The sequence below is a fragment of the Mya arenaria genome, chromosome 3 (genome assembly GCF_026914265.1).
Source record: "Mya arenaria isolate MELC-2E11 chromosome 3, ASM2691426v1".
NCBI classification, from domain to species: Eukaryota; Metazoa; Mollusca; class Bivalvia; order Myida; family Myidae; genus Mya; species Mya arenaria.
Window position 1 is genome coordinate 61,939,739 of NC_069124.1, and position 19,310 is coordinate 61,959,048.

The 19,310-nt window shown below is 35.9% G+C and overlaps 1 protein-coding gene across 2 annotated transcripts; it reads right to left on the reverse strand.

Annotated features, from left to right (window-relative positions):
• Positions 1-541: 541 nt before the first annotated feature.
• On the reverse strand, positions 542-16,154 carry LOC128228781 (neuronal acetylcholine receptor subunit alpha-2-like). 2 transcript variants are annotated; one of them, XM_052940281.1, is made up of 9 exons: positions 16,046-16,154; positions 12,242-12,393; positions 11,882-11,926; positions 7,430-7,539; positions 6,555-6,690; positions 6,034-6,217; positions 5,291-5,420; positions 4,933-5,018; positions 542-1,581 (listed from the first exon to the last, which is right to left on the reverse strand). In XM_052940281.1, exons 1-9 carry the CDS (start codon positions 16,119-16,121, stop codon positions 887-889), a joined length of 1,614 nt encoding a protein of 537 aa, XP_052796241.1. In that variant the 5' UTR covers positions 16,122-16,154; the 3' UTR covers positions 542-886. The 2 variants fall into 2 exon arrangements, with proteins under 2 accessions (XP_052796241.1, XP_052796242.1); XM_052940282.1 differs by lacking the exon at positions 16,046-16,154 and adding an exon at positions 12,623-13,217.
• Positions 16,155-19,310: the final 3,156 nt, after the last annotated feature.

Below are 19,310 nucleotides of genomic sequence, written 5' to 3' on the forward strand. Positions count from 1 at the left end.
TGTATTTCTGTACACAGTTTTTCAAACGTATTTCGATTGTGGCCTTTATACTCACTTTCTTATTTATATTATTATATTATTTAAATTGCATAGTACTTTTGCAAACAAATTCATAATTGTCTCTTGGTTAATGTTAGCCACATCTTTTTGGATATCCTCTTATTGTGAAGATGCTTGATTGAGCACCCCGTCAATTAAGCGGACGTAACCTGATAAACCAAAAACATCCTCAAAGCAGACACGGCTTCGTGTACAAGATGTATATAACAAAATTCAGATTTTTTTCCAAAAGGTATTAACCATTTTCACTGGTGATCGATTGAGGACCATGGTAACCCTCTTTGTTAATTCGTTAATTCTCCCTTTTGTAAACGGTTTCTTCAGAAAAGAAGTGAAGGTATCATAAAATGTTCATCACCCAAGTGGCACCTATTGTTAGTGTTCCTAATGTAAGTGTTGTTGGTTTTTATTCCAGTGGGGGTATCCCAAGTAATAATACTTATGTGAAAACTACAGAAACAAGCCAAGTCATAAATATATTTTAAACATGTTTTCAATCTGAAACGGATACAGGTTTGCACAACTATTAATATATATATATATAGTATTTATTCTCTGTAGAAGAAGGAGTATTTATCGACCAGGAAGACAAGTCATCAGTCTGTCAGGAAAGAAAATATATTTATGAAAAAAATTCAACATGCATACTTGATCTATACGACATGTGTATGACATGTGTATGTATGTAAAAGGTCTCCGAATCGGGGACTATTGCATTTTACATTATGCATTTTCTATGTTAACGCTCACATACTTTATTTATTGATAAGTGTGAGTATGTAAATATTGTTATTGCGTAGACAAACATTCATCACACATATGTTAATCAAAGACCATCATCGGAAATAAATTTAAAGGAAGGCACAATAACAAGAATGATAATGGAAGAAACGATTGTGATAAACATGAACATCCAAAAGAATAGTCGGTCGACGACAAGCGCCACCTGTTTCCACTCATCAACGACTTCCGTTTCAGCATCTTCGGCGTCGCTTTTCACCACCAAAACCTTCAAGCATCTCAGAATCTCTTCCATTGTAGCGAGGGAGCCTTCCCTTTTCAAGTTCGAAGTGAGGTCTTCCTCAAGAAGAGAGCTCCTGTTTGACACACTGATATCCTGGGAGTTCATGTTCACTTTACTTCCGTTGAGATCAGTTTTCGATGAGTGTGGAAGTCTCCCAATTCTTGTCTTTGTTCCATTCTCGATGGCAAATTTACTACTGCTACATGAGGAACCTCTCGAAGCCTGGGTATCCATTTGGTTAAGTAGTTTTGTTTGTAATTCCCTTAATTCCTCCTCATTTTCTTTTTCACGAATCTGTTTTTTTATAGTTGCCCTTCGTTTGCATGGCACTTTGACGCATGCGCACCTGACGATCTTGGCAAGATGGCCGAGGACAAAATGGCGAACCCAGCCCGGAATCTTCTGCTGGTTCGGAGAACAGTGATGGAGCTTTAGAACAACCACAGTCAGTATAACAGAGACGCTTGCTACTGCCATCGACACCGTCAAGTAGATACCTGAAAGTGAAATATTAGAAATATATTATGTGTCGCTAAGAAAGTAATTCCGTTTAAATTACTGTTCGTGTTTCTAAAATTAAGCTGGTGGTCTACGCTGGTATTTGATTTGGTTTCAGAAGCAAAAGTGATATTTTTAAAAACATTATTATTCAATTAAGAAAAGCCATTAACATACATCTCTTTATTTAATGAGAACACATTAGTATTTTACTCCTGGGTGAGACTTCAGTGCCAAGACGTTGAAGCATTATGACTGAACAATGTGTTAGGTGTCCTGGTCTAGGTTGTAACATTTACAAAAAGCCAGTTCCAAAAAGCCTTGAGCAGTTTTAAAAAGCTTTTCTGTTGAACGTTGATCAACACGCGATTTTTCAGGTTGTCTGCTTTCTGACTTCATTTTTTGCTTAGAACTAAACGCGAAACCCTGGAACGTATAGTGTCAGGGCTTCCTTTTGGCAGACTTAATAAATGACAAAACAATTCATCCGATCGATAAAATATTTATTTAGCAGAGGCACATAAAATCAACAAATAACTCACGGACTGCAAAACATATTCGACATAAAATTCACAGTGTATGACTCTAAATAGCATTAAGCTATAACCTTTTATTTACGTAAGTTTGGTCTGTTGTATTTAAACGCTACTATGTTTTGTTAAGTATAAACACACTCTATGAATTGTCTTTATTCTGACGTCTGCCAATTATATTCCAACGTTGACAGTGATGGAAAATACGGCACTATTTCCTTGTGTATATGCCACAGATAACGCCCATGTATCAAAATATTAGTCATTAATGTGTGCAAAAGGAGAAAATGGAATAATGCGCAATATGTCGTGGACGAGTGAAAATGTCATGGTGTATATGCGCAATATATCGTGAGGTTTGCGGACGAGTGAACATTGCATGGTTAATATGTGCAGTATGTCGTGAGTTTCACGAACGAGTAAACACGACATGGTTAAAATGCGAAATATGTCGTAAGTTTTGCGGACGAGTGAACATGACTTGGTCAATATGCGCAATATGGTCTGAGTTTGGGGGACGAGTGAACATGGCATGGTCAATATGCGCAATATGGTCTGAGTTTGGGGGACGAGTGAACATGGCATGGTCAATATGTGCAGTATGTCGTGAGTTTTGCGGACGAGTGAACATTGCATGGTTAATATGTGCAATATGGTCTGAGTTTGGGGGACGAGTAAACATGGCATGGTCAATATGCGCAATATGGTATGAGTTTGGGGGACGAGTGAACATGGCATGGTCAATATGCGCAATATGGTATGAGTTTGGGGGACGAGTGAACATGGCATGGTCAATATGTGCAGTATGTCGTGAGTTTTGCGGACGAGTGAACATTGCATGGTTAATATGTGCAATATGGTCTGAGTTTGGGGGACGAGTGAACATGACATGGTTAATATGTGCAATATGGTATGAGTTTGGGGGGACGAGTGAACATGGCATGGTCAATATGTGCAGTATGTCGTGAGTTTTGCGGACGAGTGAACATGACTTGGTCAATATGCGCAATATGGTCTGAGTTTGGGGGACGAGTGAACATGGCATGGTCAATATGCGCAATATGGTCTGAGTTTGGGGGACGAGTGAACATGGCATGGTCAATATGTGCAGTATGTCGTGAGTTTTGCGGACGAGTGAACATTGCATGGTTAATATGTGCAATATGGTCTGAGTTTGGGGGACGAGTAAACATGGCATGGTCAATATGCGCAATATGGTATGAGTTTGGGGGACGAGTGAACATGGCATGGTCAATATGCGCAATATGGTATGAGTTTGGGGGACGAGTGAACATGGCATGGTCAATATGTGCAGTATGTCGTGAGTTTTGCGGACGAGTGAACATTGCATGGTTAATATGTGCAATATGGTCTGAGTTTGGGGGACGAGTGAACATGGCATGGTTAATATGTGCAATATGGTCTGAGTTTGGGGGACGAGTGAACATGGCATGGTTAATATGTGCAATATGGTCTGAGTTTGGGGGACGAGTGAACATGGCATGGTCAATATGTGCAATATGGTCTGAGTTTGGGGGACGAGTGAACATGGCATGGTCAATATGCGCAATATGGTCTGAGTTTGGGGGACGAGTGAACATGGCATGGTTAATATGTGCAATATGGTCTGAGTTTGGGGGACGAGTGAACATTGCATGGTTAATATGTGCAATATGGTCTGAGTTTGGGGGGACGAGTGAACATGGCATGGTCAATATGTGCAATATGGTCTGAGTTTGGGGGACGAGTGAACATGGCATGGTCAATATGCGCAATATGGTCTGAGTTTGGGGGACGAGTGAACATGGCATGGTCAATATGCGCAATATGGTCTGAGTTTGGGGGACGAGTGAACATGGCATGGTTAATATGCGCAATATGGTTTGAGATTGGGGGACGAGTGAGCATGACATGGTCAATATGCGCAATATGGTCTGAGTTTGGGGGAAGAGTGAACATGGCATGGTCAATATGCGCAATATGGTATGAGTTTGGGGACGAGTGAACATGGCATGGTTAATATGTGCAGTATGTCGTGAGTTTCGCGGACGAGTAAACATGACATGGTCAATATGCGCAATATGGTCTGAGTTTGGGGGACGAGTGAACATGACATGGTTAATATGCGCAATATGGTTTGAGATTGGGGGACGAGTGAGCATGACATGGTCAATATGCGCAATATGGTATGAGTTTGGGGGACGAGTGAACATGGCATGGTTAATATGTGCAGTATGTCGTTAGTTTCGCGGACGAGTAAACACGACATGGTCAATATGCGCAATATGGTCTGAGTTTTGGGGACGAGTGAACATGACATGCTTAATATTCGCAATGTAACGTCAGTTTATTGGACGAATGAACATGACATTGTTAATATCGCAATGTGTCGTCAGTTTATTGGACGAATAAACATGACGTCTTGAGTTTTGCGGTCGAGTGACCATGACATGGTTAACACGTATGTCAAAACTATTAGTCACATAATCAAGAACCTAATTATAAGGCCAAATCACCTTCATTTAGATATTCCGTAGGAAGCGTTTCAAAGTTGAACAATACAGTCTCTGTCAATTGCATTGACATACGCATTTTACTTGTTCTATTAAACAACGATTGTGTTGTGGCTTGGTGCAAAGATATGCAACTTCATTGAAGGGAACTAAATGTTGGAATATAATTCAAGACGTACACATTTTTGCTGCTTGCATCGACAGATAACGATTGATATTATACCCTAACAGTGTGGTTCAAGCATACATCGTATCACATAGTTGTTGCAATAGAAATTACAGGGACAGGCCCAATAAGCCTCACCTATAAGTGGGACAAACTCGGACGTTGGCGGCATGGACTCGGCTACCAGCAGCATGAACACGGAGTATGACAACAGAACCGTGATGCTGGAACGGGAAAAACATGTCATGTAAAGTCGTTATTCTTTGACGAAACATTTGAAATTATTAAGTATAAAATGAACTGCGAATTAGGAAGTCATCATCGGTCGTTATCGTAAAGTTAGCAATCTGTATTGTGGTAGGAAATTACATGTCGATTAACCAATTTTACATGTAAATAAACAAATCTTGATCATCATCTTCATGTAGATAGATGTTACATGTAGGTAACTACTTTTTGACAAGATATGTGTACACATTTAATTGATTATAAGTACCTGAGGGTGATTTTCTCGCCTGCGTCCGGAGGCAGACAGAATGTGAGGACACTGAGGATATTTAGCCAGAAACATGGGAACAGGATATTCAAAACGTAATAGAGGATTCGCCGCTGTATCGTCAAAATTACTGAAATGTTCAGGTAAAGGTATTTATTACATTCATTAAACTGGCTGGACACAATTAGGGACCATCTGCTTTTTTTAAAGTATTATAATATATATGCGAACAATTTCCCTTAATAATTTTCCCTCGATTGCACCGAATGAAAAACCGGTAAATGCAAAAACAGTACTTTTCAGGAGAAACAAAAAAACTAAAAAGTGAAAATTCCGATTCCGTACTTTTTTTGCACTAAGTTGGCGGTTAGTGCAAAACTGGTGTAATTCAATCAGTTTAAGAAGGAATTGAAACTGTTCTATACTTAGTTCGAAAATAGAAGGATTTAATTCATCCAATGCATTTACCGCCGTTTATTACATGGTGAAGTTTTTACTTTCTGATCGGCCATCAAATAGTTGCTTTCTTTAAAGAAGGGCGAAAATAAGCATATTCAAAGAAGTTAAAAAAGATTTTTGCGATAAAAATGCATAATAGTTTTGTTTTCATTTGTTGCTTTCGTTATGCTATTTCTGTGTTACTCCAAAATTATGTTTTATGGATTTACGCACCAGTTATAGTTGCTTAGACAGTACCACAAATAGTATACCCTATATAATAAAATATCTGATATATTGTTTACCGGTGACGTCTGGGTAGATGGCGGGGCTGATGGGGTAGACAACCTCGTTACGGACGATGCGGTAACGGGAAAGCATCCACTCGCCGTTCGTGACATACGCTGACACTTCCACATCTCCAGTTTTGTTCACCATATCCACCTGAGCCTTGTCGTAGGTCCAGCTGCCAAACTTCAATTTACACACCTGCATGATGCAAATAAATGTTGTTTTGTAGGTATTTGTATATCGGTAGCTTGTTAAATACATGTGATAAGCAGTATTAAAAACTGTCGTCACATATATTGTAAAGAGCCTTTAATTGTTCCTTTGATTGGTTGTTTTCAAATAAATCATGTTTTAGTCCTGCTTGGTTTGTATTTATGTCCGAGGATGATTTATGTTATTGTTTATCCATTCACCATCATGAACAGTTGAGCTAAGAGAGCAATTTATTAATTGTTTATAACACGTTTTGCTAGGAAGATTGCTGACATTGAAACCGAATACACTCAAATCTTTATCTTTATGCCAAATAACTTACCTGATGGTCAAATGGGAAGTAGGTGATATCCACCTTGCAGGAGCTTTTCAGCCGGACAGGTGGCGCCCAGGAGACCGTACCGTCGTAATGGACCATGGCATTGATCGGCATGAAACCAGACGTGTAGTCGTCCGCACTTAGAATGATAGATATAAGGAAATGTATTGGTAAATACCGTTGTTGTAATCATTATATTTTGTCCGATTACAATGCAGTATTTCTCGGGGGTTTCAATTCATTTATTTTAAAAAAAACTCAACAGTCAGCCCTTAAAGGGTTTAATCAGGTGAAGCGGTAGATGTGACTAAAGAGTGGCTGGCCCAGTTTGTGGGTTGTTTACAAACGTATGTAGAACACTAAAAAAATAAAAATACATTGTACAAACTATAATGCTGACACAATATTTACATAAATGGTTTTGTAATGAAAAACAGAATTATATTATTTTATGTATTTGGGTTTTATTGATATTGATAGAATATAACTGGTGTAGACGTTTTGGATATACTGTTAAAATAATTCGAATAAAACAATATTCAACACGTTTTTTTCAACGATATGTATAGTCAACAATTAATAAATACGTTGTTTGACCTTACAGAATTAAGCGGAATGGTCATTAAGCATTACTTTCGTAGTTTGCAGGACGTAACGATCAATGCTAGTACCTGTCAGTTTAACCAAGTCACTCATTAAGACATGCCTTGTTCATGCGCATTGCGATTAACTGTATAACAGTTAATGTTTATAAAGGCAAACTAATTATGTTTTACTTAACTAACTGTACAAAAATAAATCCACTGCTATATCATACATTTCTATAATGTCATACTATTGGTACAAATCCCAGCATTTGAGCCGTGTTTGCTACCCACTTGTTATACAGGACAATGTCTGGTAACCATAATAGCCGAGCGGGCAGACGTACAACCTCCAGGCCGTTGTAGTCCTCTTTCCGCCAGGATATGCGTTCGTCGTGCCATATCTGTAATTATAACACAAATCTCAGTATTTAGCCGTGTCTTTGTTTATGTCTAGTTATATATTGCTTTGTCTGTATCTAGTGTATATGTAGGTGACTTTAGATGTTCTATGTACCTTACATAAATGTGTCCCTTCTTCGTATATAAATTTAGTCGATCATGTTTAACCTTACTGCTTTGTTTAAATGGTTACATTTTTAGGCAAACAATATTGCATTTCAATATTTTTTACAAAGTATCCTTATTAAATGCATTTATCTCCTCCGTTGTATCAAAATATGCATTTCCTGGTGACCTTATTTTTCTTGTTGGCCGCGAGTACACTGCCATTAAATTGTTTAAAGTGAAAGCATGTGGACCGTATCAATGTATGGAGATTTGTGGTGTATACTTCAGGAAACATGAACATTTATTTTTCAAACTAGACGAACGTTCAGGTGAGAAATCTGGTTGTTATTGTATTATTGGAGTGTTGTCTGCCTGTAGTGCTAATATGTTTTTGTTTTTACTTGGACCAATAATACATTTATCCTTCTTACAGATTTGGGTAATTTTCTTGGATTTTTTTTTATTTTTCGTCAACGGTGGAGTTGTTTAACTTTTATGGTATTTAGACCTTTCGAGATTTCCTGACATTGTTTATCTGCAGATATTTATAGATAGTTGATGCTAGATCATTGTTAGTGTCCACTTTGATATATTTGAAGATAGAATAAATCATAGTGAGGTAAAATGTCACTTATTTTTTACAGGTTATATGACCCCTAAACAGGGTTTCCCCTTCAAATGACTGATTCCTTAATAAAAACAAGCACATGCATTCAGTCTTGCTTCTAGTGTATTGAAAAGCTCAAACGCAACTTTTGTTAAACATAGTGCAAATACTTTTCTTAAAGTTGAAAGCTCTGATATCAATATTTGTAAAATAAGTAAACAATATTTTAATTGTTTAATGCCATGCACAATATTTTTCATGTTTGTTTTAAGTTTTATTACATGTACTTGAATTGATATTTTTTCAAATAAGTTTCTCAAACCTCTTAAGAAGTGGTTTTATACATTACATACGCATGTATTAACTATAAATATATCACGAATGAATAAAAGTGAGACTTCAATAAATAGTATGTATGTCTGTCTGTCGGTCTGTCGTAATTCGCTGTGAATTCTATGCATTTATCGTCACACAATCTTTTGTCCTCATTTTTAATGAATTTTGAACCAATTCCCTTCACTTGTCTAAATTTATGTGTGCCTTCCATTCGATTCATCTATTGAATGCAATGCATTGTTGAAATGCTTCGGGAAGACAGTTCTTGGCAATTCACTAAAAGCTTGACAAAATTGTGAAGTCAAATATTTGAAAGGCTCGTGTTTGTTACTTCAAGCCTTCGCCAAATCGATGAAAACTTTAAGTAATCTCCTGTGGTTTTGGTGAACAGTTTTACAGGTAAAGTGAACTTCCTTTGGAAAAGATAATAATTCTGAGCTACTTAAGGAAGCCCCCATTCTCTATATACGATATTCACTTTACTTTTAAATATCTTTTAAAATCCATTTAAAATATCAGCTGACTTTAAATTGCTCAATAACCGCAGCAATACCACAAATTTACAACATTATCAAAATATTCGTGGTTCTTTCTGATTTATGGGGACCAAGCATGCAAGTTTGTTTCAGATTTACGCAGATGCCGTCACGTGATGGGACGATCTGCAACGTTAATCGGAAGGGGCTTGGGACTTAAATTGACAGCTAAACAGTAAATCTTATTTATTGCTTCATCTATTCCTTTACATCAGATATTCTCTAGTGTTCTTCTGTCCAAAAAACAACATTGCTTAAAAGCATCCATCTTATACGTAAATAGGCAAAAAACAAAGGCAGAACTACTGGAACAAGCGTATCCTCTTCTAGACTAATTGGTACCTAAGTTATGCAAACGCAAAATGCACTCCTACTCCCCAATAAGATTTACAACAATTAATACAATTGTTTAAAATACCAAAAAGGATGAATAAATGTCAAAACAATGGTTCTTATAAAAATTACGAGTTTTATTTGAAAGAAAGGTGCAGAAAACACGTTTTTTTTCTGCCTTACGAGATGATAGTAGATCACAGTAAATATATAAGCACTCACTAATCGTTTATTATTTTTGCGTTTTCAGTTAATAAATTTACGGTTCCAATCTTGTTATTAGTAATTCATATTTCCATAAATGCGTTATTTAGTAAGTAGTTAAAGGTTTATCACTCAAAATATATATTTGTTATACATGTGTTTGTATTGATTTTGAATAATAGTGTCACTTTAAAGGACATTCAACCATACCAAAATATGTCAATGTAAACTTTGCACTTCTAACATTTGATGCGTTACCGTTAGAAACATACATCGGTTAAAAAAGCTGCTCATGTTCGGCCAATTATGTCGTTTGTAGGAGGACTACTTAGCGAAAGTTATTTTTATTCATCGTCGTGTTCGCTTTTCAGTCGGAGAACAACAGCGCCTTGGCTTTATACAAGATATTGTGAGAATCTTAAACATGTACGGTCCGCGTAATGTTTTAGATCAATTTCTAGCTATTGAGACATTTCCTTCGAAGTTGACCTGGAAATGTATATAAGAGAAACGTGCTAATATCTGTGAAAACATCATTGTTAAACACTCTGCTGACTGATAATGAATTGCTTTATCCAAATATCATTGTGGATGGCCTCTGTTCAAAACTCTGGACAGTTGCGAGGAACGAAAATAAAAGAAAGATAATGTGCACTTCATTTCTTAAAGCTGCTTGACAGTTAATTTCAAAACACTTTGTTATGCGCTTTAGGCGATGCGGTTTGCTTACGGGGGATGCTAAAAAGAGGCTAGAAGAAAGCTAGTTTGGGGTGCGTTATGTGATCAGGGAGGTCTTTGTTTTGATTAAGCCCAACCTTCTTCACCATTTGTTTCATCGTGGAATTCAGTTTGTTGACACCTACATGATTTCTCTTTGTGAAACATTGTTTCTAATGTCTGTTTACATTTTTGACAGCGCGTATGAATACATTTTTCTGTGATGTGGTTACCTAATTTGCACAGTTATTACACTAGTTATATATGAAAAATATTGCATGGGGTTATATTACTCCTGGGCAGTAAGTTATGTTATAAATCACCATATACGTTTGTCCCAAACTTTAAAATATCCGTGTGTCTGTTACAGACACAATAGGGTTGTCAATCTTTGCCAGTTTTTTCTTAGGTGATTCCATTAGTTTCATTTTAAAACTACAACCACAACTAATTCATGCCTTTTTTATCGTGAACAAAAAACTTTGATGAGCAGCATCGATAATAAAACATTGATGTCCCCGGCATATCAGCAATGCTCATTAAACTACACAAACAAGACATACAATCATAACCACGTTGCTTCCGAACAATTCTATGAGAGAGGGAAACGCATTATTTCGGTTAAGGCAAACTGATGTGTTCCAGTGAATGTGATTAGTGTCAATCATTCCTCTACTGAAACATTTAGTGTTACCAGAGCGACATATATCAAGTTCATTATTTCCTTGTAATATGGCAAACATGTTGTCTTTGGATTGCGTGGATATATTGGGCTGTTTTTTCCTCGAGCTCAGTAAAAGAGAACGTTTTTCGTTGAGGTTTTTTTATGTCATTCGCAGCACATTAAAATGTTTGATGTTTTATTGACATTTCCATATACGAGAACAATACAATATCAGGAAAAACTTCGGACGAATTGAATTGGAGCGTATGTTAGACCGTCCCTTTCATAGTCATATAACGCACAAGGTATCGGTTGTGTTAATATGAAATGGGTTTATCTATAATCGAAATCCTTGACCACTACTGTTACCTATGTTTCTGACAGCATAAAACATAACATTTACCGTACGATTGTTTCAGTATCGTCTTACTGTTGATCTTAATAACTATGCACGACCAAAGCATTCTGCAACGATTGACAAAAAGTAAATCCAATATCCATACATGATAAGCCAGAAATTACAAAACCAACTATATTTTACCGCCTGGCAATAACCCCACGAGTACATACAGTCCATTTGGATAGCTTTGTTAAATGTAAAATAGCATTACCTTTTTTGTTTATTACAGTGTTCTGAAGTAATGAAGCAACTTGATGTTTAAGACATTTTTAAAATTTGATGTCTTAAACACCTATTATAGGATGAACAGTTTGATGCCTAGAATGTGCGGTATTTAAGTATTTTCCCTATTTTAAATCGTTTATGTTGTGTTTTCTATGTTTAGGACACCTTATATTCTTAATAAGTGTACGAACTAAAGAAAATGCTCACAACCTACCATTTCCAACCAGGCGTTTAGGATAACCAGCTGATTTTTCTCGTCCTGAAAAAAAGTATCAATACATCAAATAATATACTTAGTTTTACATTTGATACATAAATCATTGTTTCTAGATATAAATACATTATTGTTATTTTCATGTTATTTCAATATGTTTTAGGTTAGGATAATTGGCCTACACTTTTACCAACTCATGATACATTTTTTTTAAATTTTACCTTATACTTTAAATCTTAAAATTAAATAGTTCGTTTTTTAGTTCTATTTTATATGAATAGAACAAACAAAAAAGCGATATTTATAATAAACAGTTATCGGAATGTGGTGAAAAAAAACATAGAAATACAACATTCTCACCATGTCCATGACTTGTATGAGCGTGAAGCCAAACTGAACTTCCACGTTCTCGGAGGAGTTGAAGACGGGCCTCACGCTATTGTCATATTGCTGATCGTTGAAGAGGCGGTGCATGAGGGCCTGCTCGTCCGGAAGGCGACCACTGGACAGCACTGACCGCGCCACCAACAGACACACAAGCAAATGGGTGAAACGCTTCATAAGTCAACACAATGGCATTAAAGATCTTGTCGGAGCTTAGTTTTATCTCCCAAGAATTTTCACACAAAACTAATATTATTGATATTTTTTTTGATACACCAGCAAGGAATTTAGAAATATCAACCGTCAATTACTTGTCCTCAAACATTTTGTTTTGGACGCTGTTAACAAAACACGTACCTTCCTGTATTGGTGAATGGATTAGAATTGTTGGAAAGTTAGTTTTAAATCACAAAGATGTCTTTGAGGCATTTCGTGATGACAATGCTTTGTTTTGTGTCAGAAAGCTAAGGCAGTCTGGTTAGCTTACGTGCTGATAAGCTACGTTTGGAATTACCATGCAAGTAGCGTCGGTACGATTAAGAACAATGATGCATGTGTTCCACTAATTGCCAATTACTTCTACTTACATCCTAAGAAATACTAAACAATTGATATGATATCCCAGCTTTTAATAACTTGGCATATATTCTTTATCATTTTGCTGTTGTATTAACTGATATCAATTCCATAATTGTGTATACAAAACACGCACTTTAGAACAATAGTCCGACTTATTCATTAAAAAAAAATCCCAAACACTTGTACAAAAAGCACAAAAGAAACTTGCTTTAATATCAAATTATTCATCTCAACAGTCCAATGATGTCTATATTCTGTTCCGGGGACCATAAACTGGACGAAATTGCCATGATTTGCATTGATGTAGATAGACTCATAAATACATTTCATTTTCTGTACTTTATGAGTCGACGAAAGAAGTGATTCAATGTTAGCTTAAGCGCATTAATGATTGAATTTGAAATGTTTGATCGGCTATTCAACGATGAATCTGATTTAATGAGCCATCACAGAGCCGATAAATGCAAAGTTTGTGTCAAATAGAATTAAAACTATCTTTCATAGGTTATTTGCATTCTATACTCATCTTTCGCCTAATGTTATTTTTACCAAGACATTCCCGTTCATAATGAATTGCTGCACCGTACGTATCCACCTGAAAGACCGCTTTGAAAGTTTATGAAAACTGTGCGATAGACAAACTCAGCCCAGACGTTTATAAGCTTATAACATCTATGGTAATTGGCCCGTATGAATAAGTTCATTATAATGAAACATGCGGAATGAGGGATGAGTGAATGGATGTCTGCTGTGAGTAAATGAAGTCATCACCCAAAATTAATCTGAACGAAAACCGCTTTTACAAATCAATTTATATGTTAATATGTATTGGAAGGTTTTCCCATCGCAGACATATATTTCTAGAAATATTAATCTGCATGACATTTCCCGTCCGTTTAAAATGAAATTCATTTGTAATACTGGCTAAATTATTCAAATGTGTCAATTATTTTGAGATCCATCTGTTTATCAGTGATCAGTGACACAAAATATATCTGTAATTGGTTCGTTTGACAAATAACAACCTCAGCTGAAACACTTGTAATATTTACATGTAACATAGTTCGTCGGGGCGCCTGTTTGACTGCTGACTAAAACGGGATAAATTATTACAATCACGATCAAAACGAGCCGCAATGATGGTATGCCGTGCACAACTTCTACTTACTTAAAACACATGTAAATTACATAACCTCTTATCGACGCATTTGAAACTTGTACAATAATGTTGGTTTGAAGTAGGCACGAGTGACAAATATAAACATCACGTGATCAACTATCCTAATAAACTAAATTTTACACAGCACCTTGTTATTGGACCGATCTGTATGCGAATGGCATGATGAATATTTGAATGTAGTGCTGTGTGTATTCATTCTGCTATGAGAACACTGTAACAATTCAACACATGATGATCTTGCTAAGGGATTAACCTTATCATTCAATTCTGAGAGAGCAATAGTTCCATCTATTACTTACATTGAATGAATCACATCTCCTCAAGATTAGTTCAGAGTTTTCTCCAGAGCGATACAAACACCAGCCCTCGAGCAGAAAACATTCTGATAACAAAGGCCTTTGACATCACAAACACCGAACCATTATCCCCAGTAACGATTGCTAAGTCATGTTCCAATATTTCTAGCTGTCAGAACGCGATGCCAGATATGTACGAGTATTCAATTTAAATGTTGATCAGTTTCGCATACGATCAATCAAGTGGAAGCCAGAGAGTTTGGATGATGACAAAAATATAGAGAGGAAAACCTCCAAAATGAAACGGTCACACTTACTAGACAAGCGAACGACTGTATGCTTAATGCAAGTCGCAAGTCTTGGTTATTGTCAGATAAATGTCTGTCTAGACGCTGATCTACAGAAGATTGATTAGTCTGTACAAAATAGTCGCTCCATCCTACTCCCTTGTGGGTAAAATACGTCTTGTATTAGCATCCCACAAATTACTATCTCTGAAGAACAATAAATGAGTCTATGCGACAGTTGCTACCAATTTGGCAGTTTTTATGACAAAAATAGCACATGTTTCGTTTCAATAGATGTTTTCAAAGCGTTATACTGCTTGAGACAATACGACTACAAAGTATTTAACATATACTCGGCAACCTGGTTCTTAGGGCACACACCATTGCAGTTTATTCACTGGTAATAACTATGTTTTCTTCTGCATTAAATGGACCGGTCAGTATTTAGGTACCCGGTCGGATTTAGGTACCCGACCTGCAGTAAAAGGAACAATGTACACTATAAGAAGATTATAATAATATTTTTCGTAAAATGTCAGAGGTTATAATCCAGTTAATACATAGTGAAAAATAAAGGCTGGAATGTAAATGGGCCTCCTAAAGTAGATACGAGCTTTACAATGGTCGGCAATGTGTCTAAGGTTTTGCTTTTACAGACTGTTAGACAACAGTTACTCATAAATATTGAATAATGATTTTGCAGTTATAGTCTCGTATAATTCATAGCATTTAACTCGAAAATGAGCGTTCCTATGACACAAAAGAACGCAAAACACAAGTTTATTTACCACCATATGTGGTGGCATCTCATGTCCTTTAGACACATTACCAGTTTTGTTTCCTTTATTTAATATTTTTAACTTTATCTAATTTAGATTGATTGACCAAAGAAAACTACAATTTCACTAAACAGTTAATGCGTTTAGTTCTTAAAACTGAGACACCATTGATGGGTGATTGATTTAAAAACCGTTACCAGATTCTGGTTTGCATAAATCAGCCTTTGCGATATTGCCAGAGTAAGCCATTTCCCAAAATGCATGGGTCGGGGTTTAGTTGAAAGAAAACATTCGCTTGTGTCAACGAAATAGTTACGTCAGCATTAAGCATTAAACAGAATTGTCTCTCTACGCATAGAATCTTTCGTTAAATCGTGTTTTATAAGGGAACTTTTAATTGCTTCATTTCTATTGGGCTATCGAGAGAACTATGTGTTATCGTTTTAAAAATATGAGTTCCTGCGTACTTAATTCAAGCCTGTATATTTTGAAACACCATTTTAAACTCTCTTATTTAAATTCGATAACAGTTCCTTTTGACTGAAACTCAAAACGTGTGCATAAGAAGATCAAAATATTATTGGAAATTTATAGCTAAGAGTAATGTATCATTAAGCGTACTTAACACTTTATTAAGCTTCCTATCCTAGCTTGCCTACCTGTATACACCGAAGTGAGAAACCAGTATCCACCGACGACAATCCTGAAAGCCCGGCTACACTCAACCTGTGCCATAACTGACAATATCCGACAGTTTCGTCTCCTTGAGTCAAAGAGGACGTCCAAACTCTCTGTATCGATAAACGCCACCGAACTCTCCCTCTCTTACACACACCATTATCTCTTATTTCTGCTTGTATCGTTTCCCCCATTATTCGTTTTAAACCAAATTAGCTCAGTGGAAGTTTCTGTCATCCTCGAATGTTTGTAAAGGTTTGGATTTCTGGTAATGTGCAAAATACAACATGGTTCATATTGTACTTAAGATTTTTTTATTCCTGAATTACATCAACACCACACGGTCATCTATCTTTTGGGACGGGGTGGGGGGGGGGGGCAAATTTATTACAGTGTAGGATATCGGGAAACAAAATTAATACGGCAAGCGATAAAAAAATTGGAATGATATGCGAAAGTATACACCCTAAAGAATGGCAATTCAGAGTAAGTCAGGAGCTGTTCCGGGGTCAATTTATCAAATAGAGAGTTTAAGGGCTATTTCCATATTTTAATGTCAATAGATATTCAAGCCAATGTCAAAAAGCGCGCCATATGTGGCTGATTTCGCTGTTAATCAGAGGCAAGAATCATTCAAAAAAATGTTAACTTATTGTTGCATGTGGAGTTTGACAGCCAACATGAAAAAGGAGTTTAGAAAAAGAGGAATGTTGAGGTAGAAATGGTAAGCGGAACTTGTGCTCAAGTCGTCGGTATTGTATTTTCGAGTGGCGGATATTTCATCGTGATAATAATGCTTTATTTTGTTTCAGGAAGCTAGCTTAGTCAGTCTGGTTAGTTAACGTGCTGATAAGCTACGTTTGGAATTACCATGCAAGTAGCGTCGGTACGATTAAGAACAATGATACATGTGTTCCACTAATTGCCAATTACTTCTACTTACATCCTTAGAAATACCAAACAATTGATATGATATCCCAGCTTTCAATAACTTGGAATATATTTTTATCATTTCGTTGTTGTATTTACTGATATACATTCCCTGATCGGTTATACAAAACGCTCAAGGTGTCGGTATTGTATTTTTGAGTGGCGGATCTCTCATGTAGGGTGATAAACTAATAAGGCCTAAAAAAACTATGTCTGTTTCGGGTAACCCGACCCTACCTATGAAATGCGCCGACCATAACTATTTTTTTCCGTTTCTGAGCAAAACAAATATTCGTTAGCGAATAGAGAGTTAAGAAAGGCGGATAAATGCAGATTTTAATCAGAATTATTGTTTATATGATAAAACAAAGTCAGGCAATGACAGTAATGTAGGAAAGACTGCCATTTGCAAGAAAACACTCTGAACTTACGACAGATTTTGAAAAAAAATCAATAAAAAAAATCCCTACCTACCCTACCTAGAAATTTTGGGAAGGTTGCCCTAAACAAACAATTATTATTTTTTTTGGCCTAAACAAGGTTTTGTGCCCTATGGACTCCCCGAAATGCCTAGTTAAACTTTTCTGTAAGTGCCCTCCACCACCCTACAAATCTTGCATATTACAAACGGCTGTGTAATGGTCCTTACCTTTACTGGCCTCTGGTGTCTGTAACCAGATGTCAAAGTTTCCAATATTGTTTATCAAAACTCATGTCACAAATACATGACAAAAACATTAGGAAATATATTACGTACATAGATATTAAGGTATGTGCAGATTGTATAATTTAAATGGAGAAAGAAGAATATGTCGGATTTGTAAATGGTAATTTGTAACGGTTGTAAAAGTACATTTATTTTACACACTCTTTCGACGTCCTATTTGTCCTTGACACTTTTAGGCTTTCAAACAGCAATTTTGGTATACCAGGGGCTAGATATTAATAGGTAGGTTGAAATTGTGTATTTCCAATAGTCTATGTTCAGAGTATTATAGTACAATTTTGTATTGTTAAAACAAAACAAAAAAGTAACCTTTTCTGGGAAGTATGCACAGCCAGTTTATCATTGTTTTGCAGTTTTAGTCATATTTCACAGTTGTATTCAAAAGCATTTACCCAAAATGTAGATATTGCTCAATAAGACATCATTTTTTCTATTGTTTCTATTTTTTGATTTCAGTTCTGATGTTAGGGTTTACTTTTTTCATTTTTTGGCTTCTTGCTAGATCGAATGTACACTTTTGAAAGCACACAATAGTTTTTGCTGCAAATGGTAAAAAATCAACTGAATATCTAAAATAACCACATTTTTAAACTTTTCCGTTTACGTGAAGTCAAATTGCTGTTAAACTTTATTTTACAGCCTGATTAATAGGTAATGTTTATCGAATGAAACTGATTGTGCAAAAAGTATGCTCATTTTATATAATTTTATCATGCTTAGCTGTTCTCTCTTAAACTTTTCTATTTTACTAAGCCTTCAAACTGCTTTAAATAACAACATAGATTATGCGCAATAGTAATAACTTCTCAATTATTTACCAAACCATCTGCTTCACACAGTCCATATGTCCAATTTAAATGTGTTATGTGTCCGATCATTGGCATTATGTGTCCGATCATTGGCATTTCTTCTAACTCCTGTCTGTGCTTTATAACACAATGTAGATGAATGATATATTTATTGCATGAAATCTATATTACTGTTATGGCTATTAGCATGTGCTGTTGTAATGTGAACAGACAAGTAGCAAGAGAAAATAGTAAGGATACCCTCAAACGTTTAAAATCTCAAAAATAGACAAAATGCCTGTAACAGGAAATACATATTTCAAGTACTGACACTTCTTTAATGGAGTTATTTAATATACGTAAAGGGGCCAGACAATGCTGTCCTCTTTTCTCTTATTCATTTTCTTTTGTTGCCTCGAGTAATTGTATATTGAAGTAAATAAAAATGAGAATATTAAAGGTATTAAGGTAAACAATGTTGACTTAGAACAACTACTATTTGCGGACGACGCTAGTTTTATTTTAGATGGATCAAAATCATCACTTGGCGCATTTATTAAAACTTTAGGCATTATTGTAATATATAAGGTCAACACGATTGAATACGAATGGAACTTAAACTAAACACAGGCACCATGAATTATATCCAGTAACAATACATAAGCCATTGTGCTTATTTATTTAAAAGATAAAATGCTGGAATTTGAAGCCTATTTAGAAAATGGGAAAATGGATTTTTTTCCTTTTTTAAGGAAAAATAATTGTTCTGAAAACGTTTGCAATTTCAAATTAATAGTACCC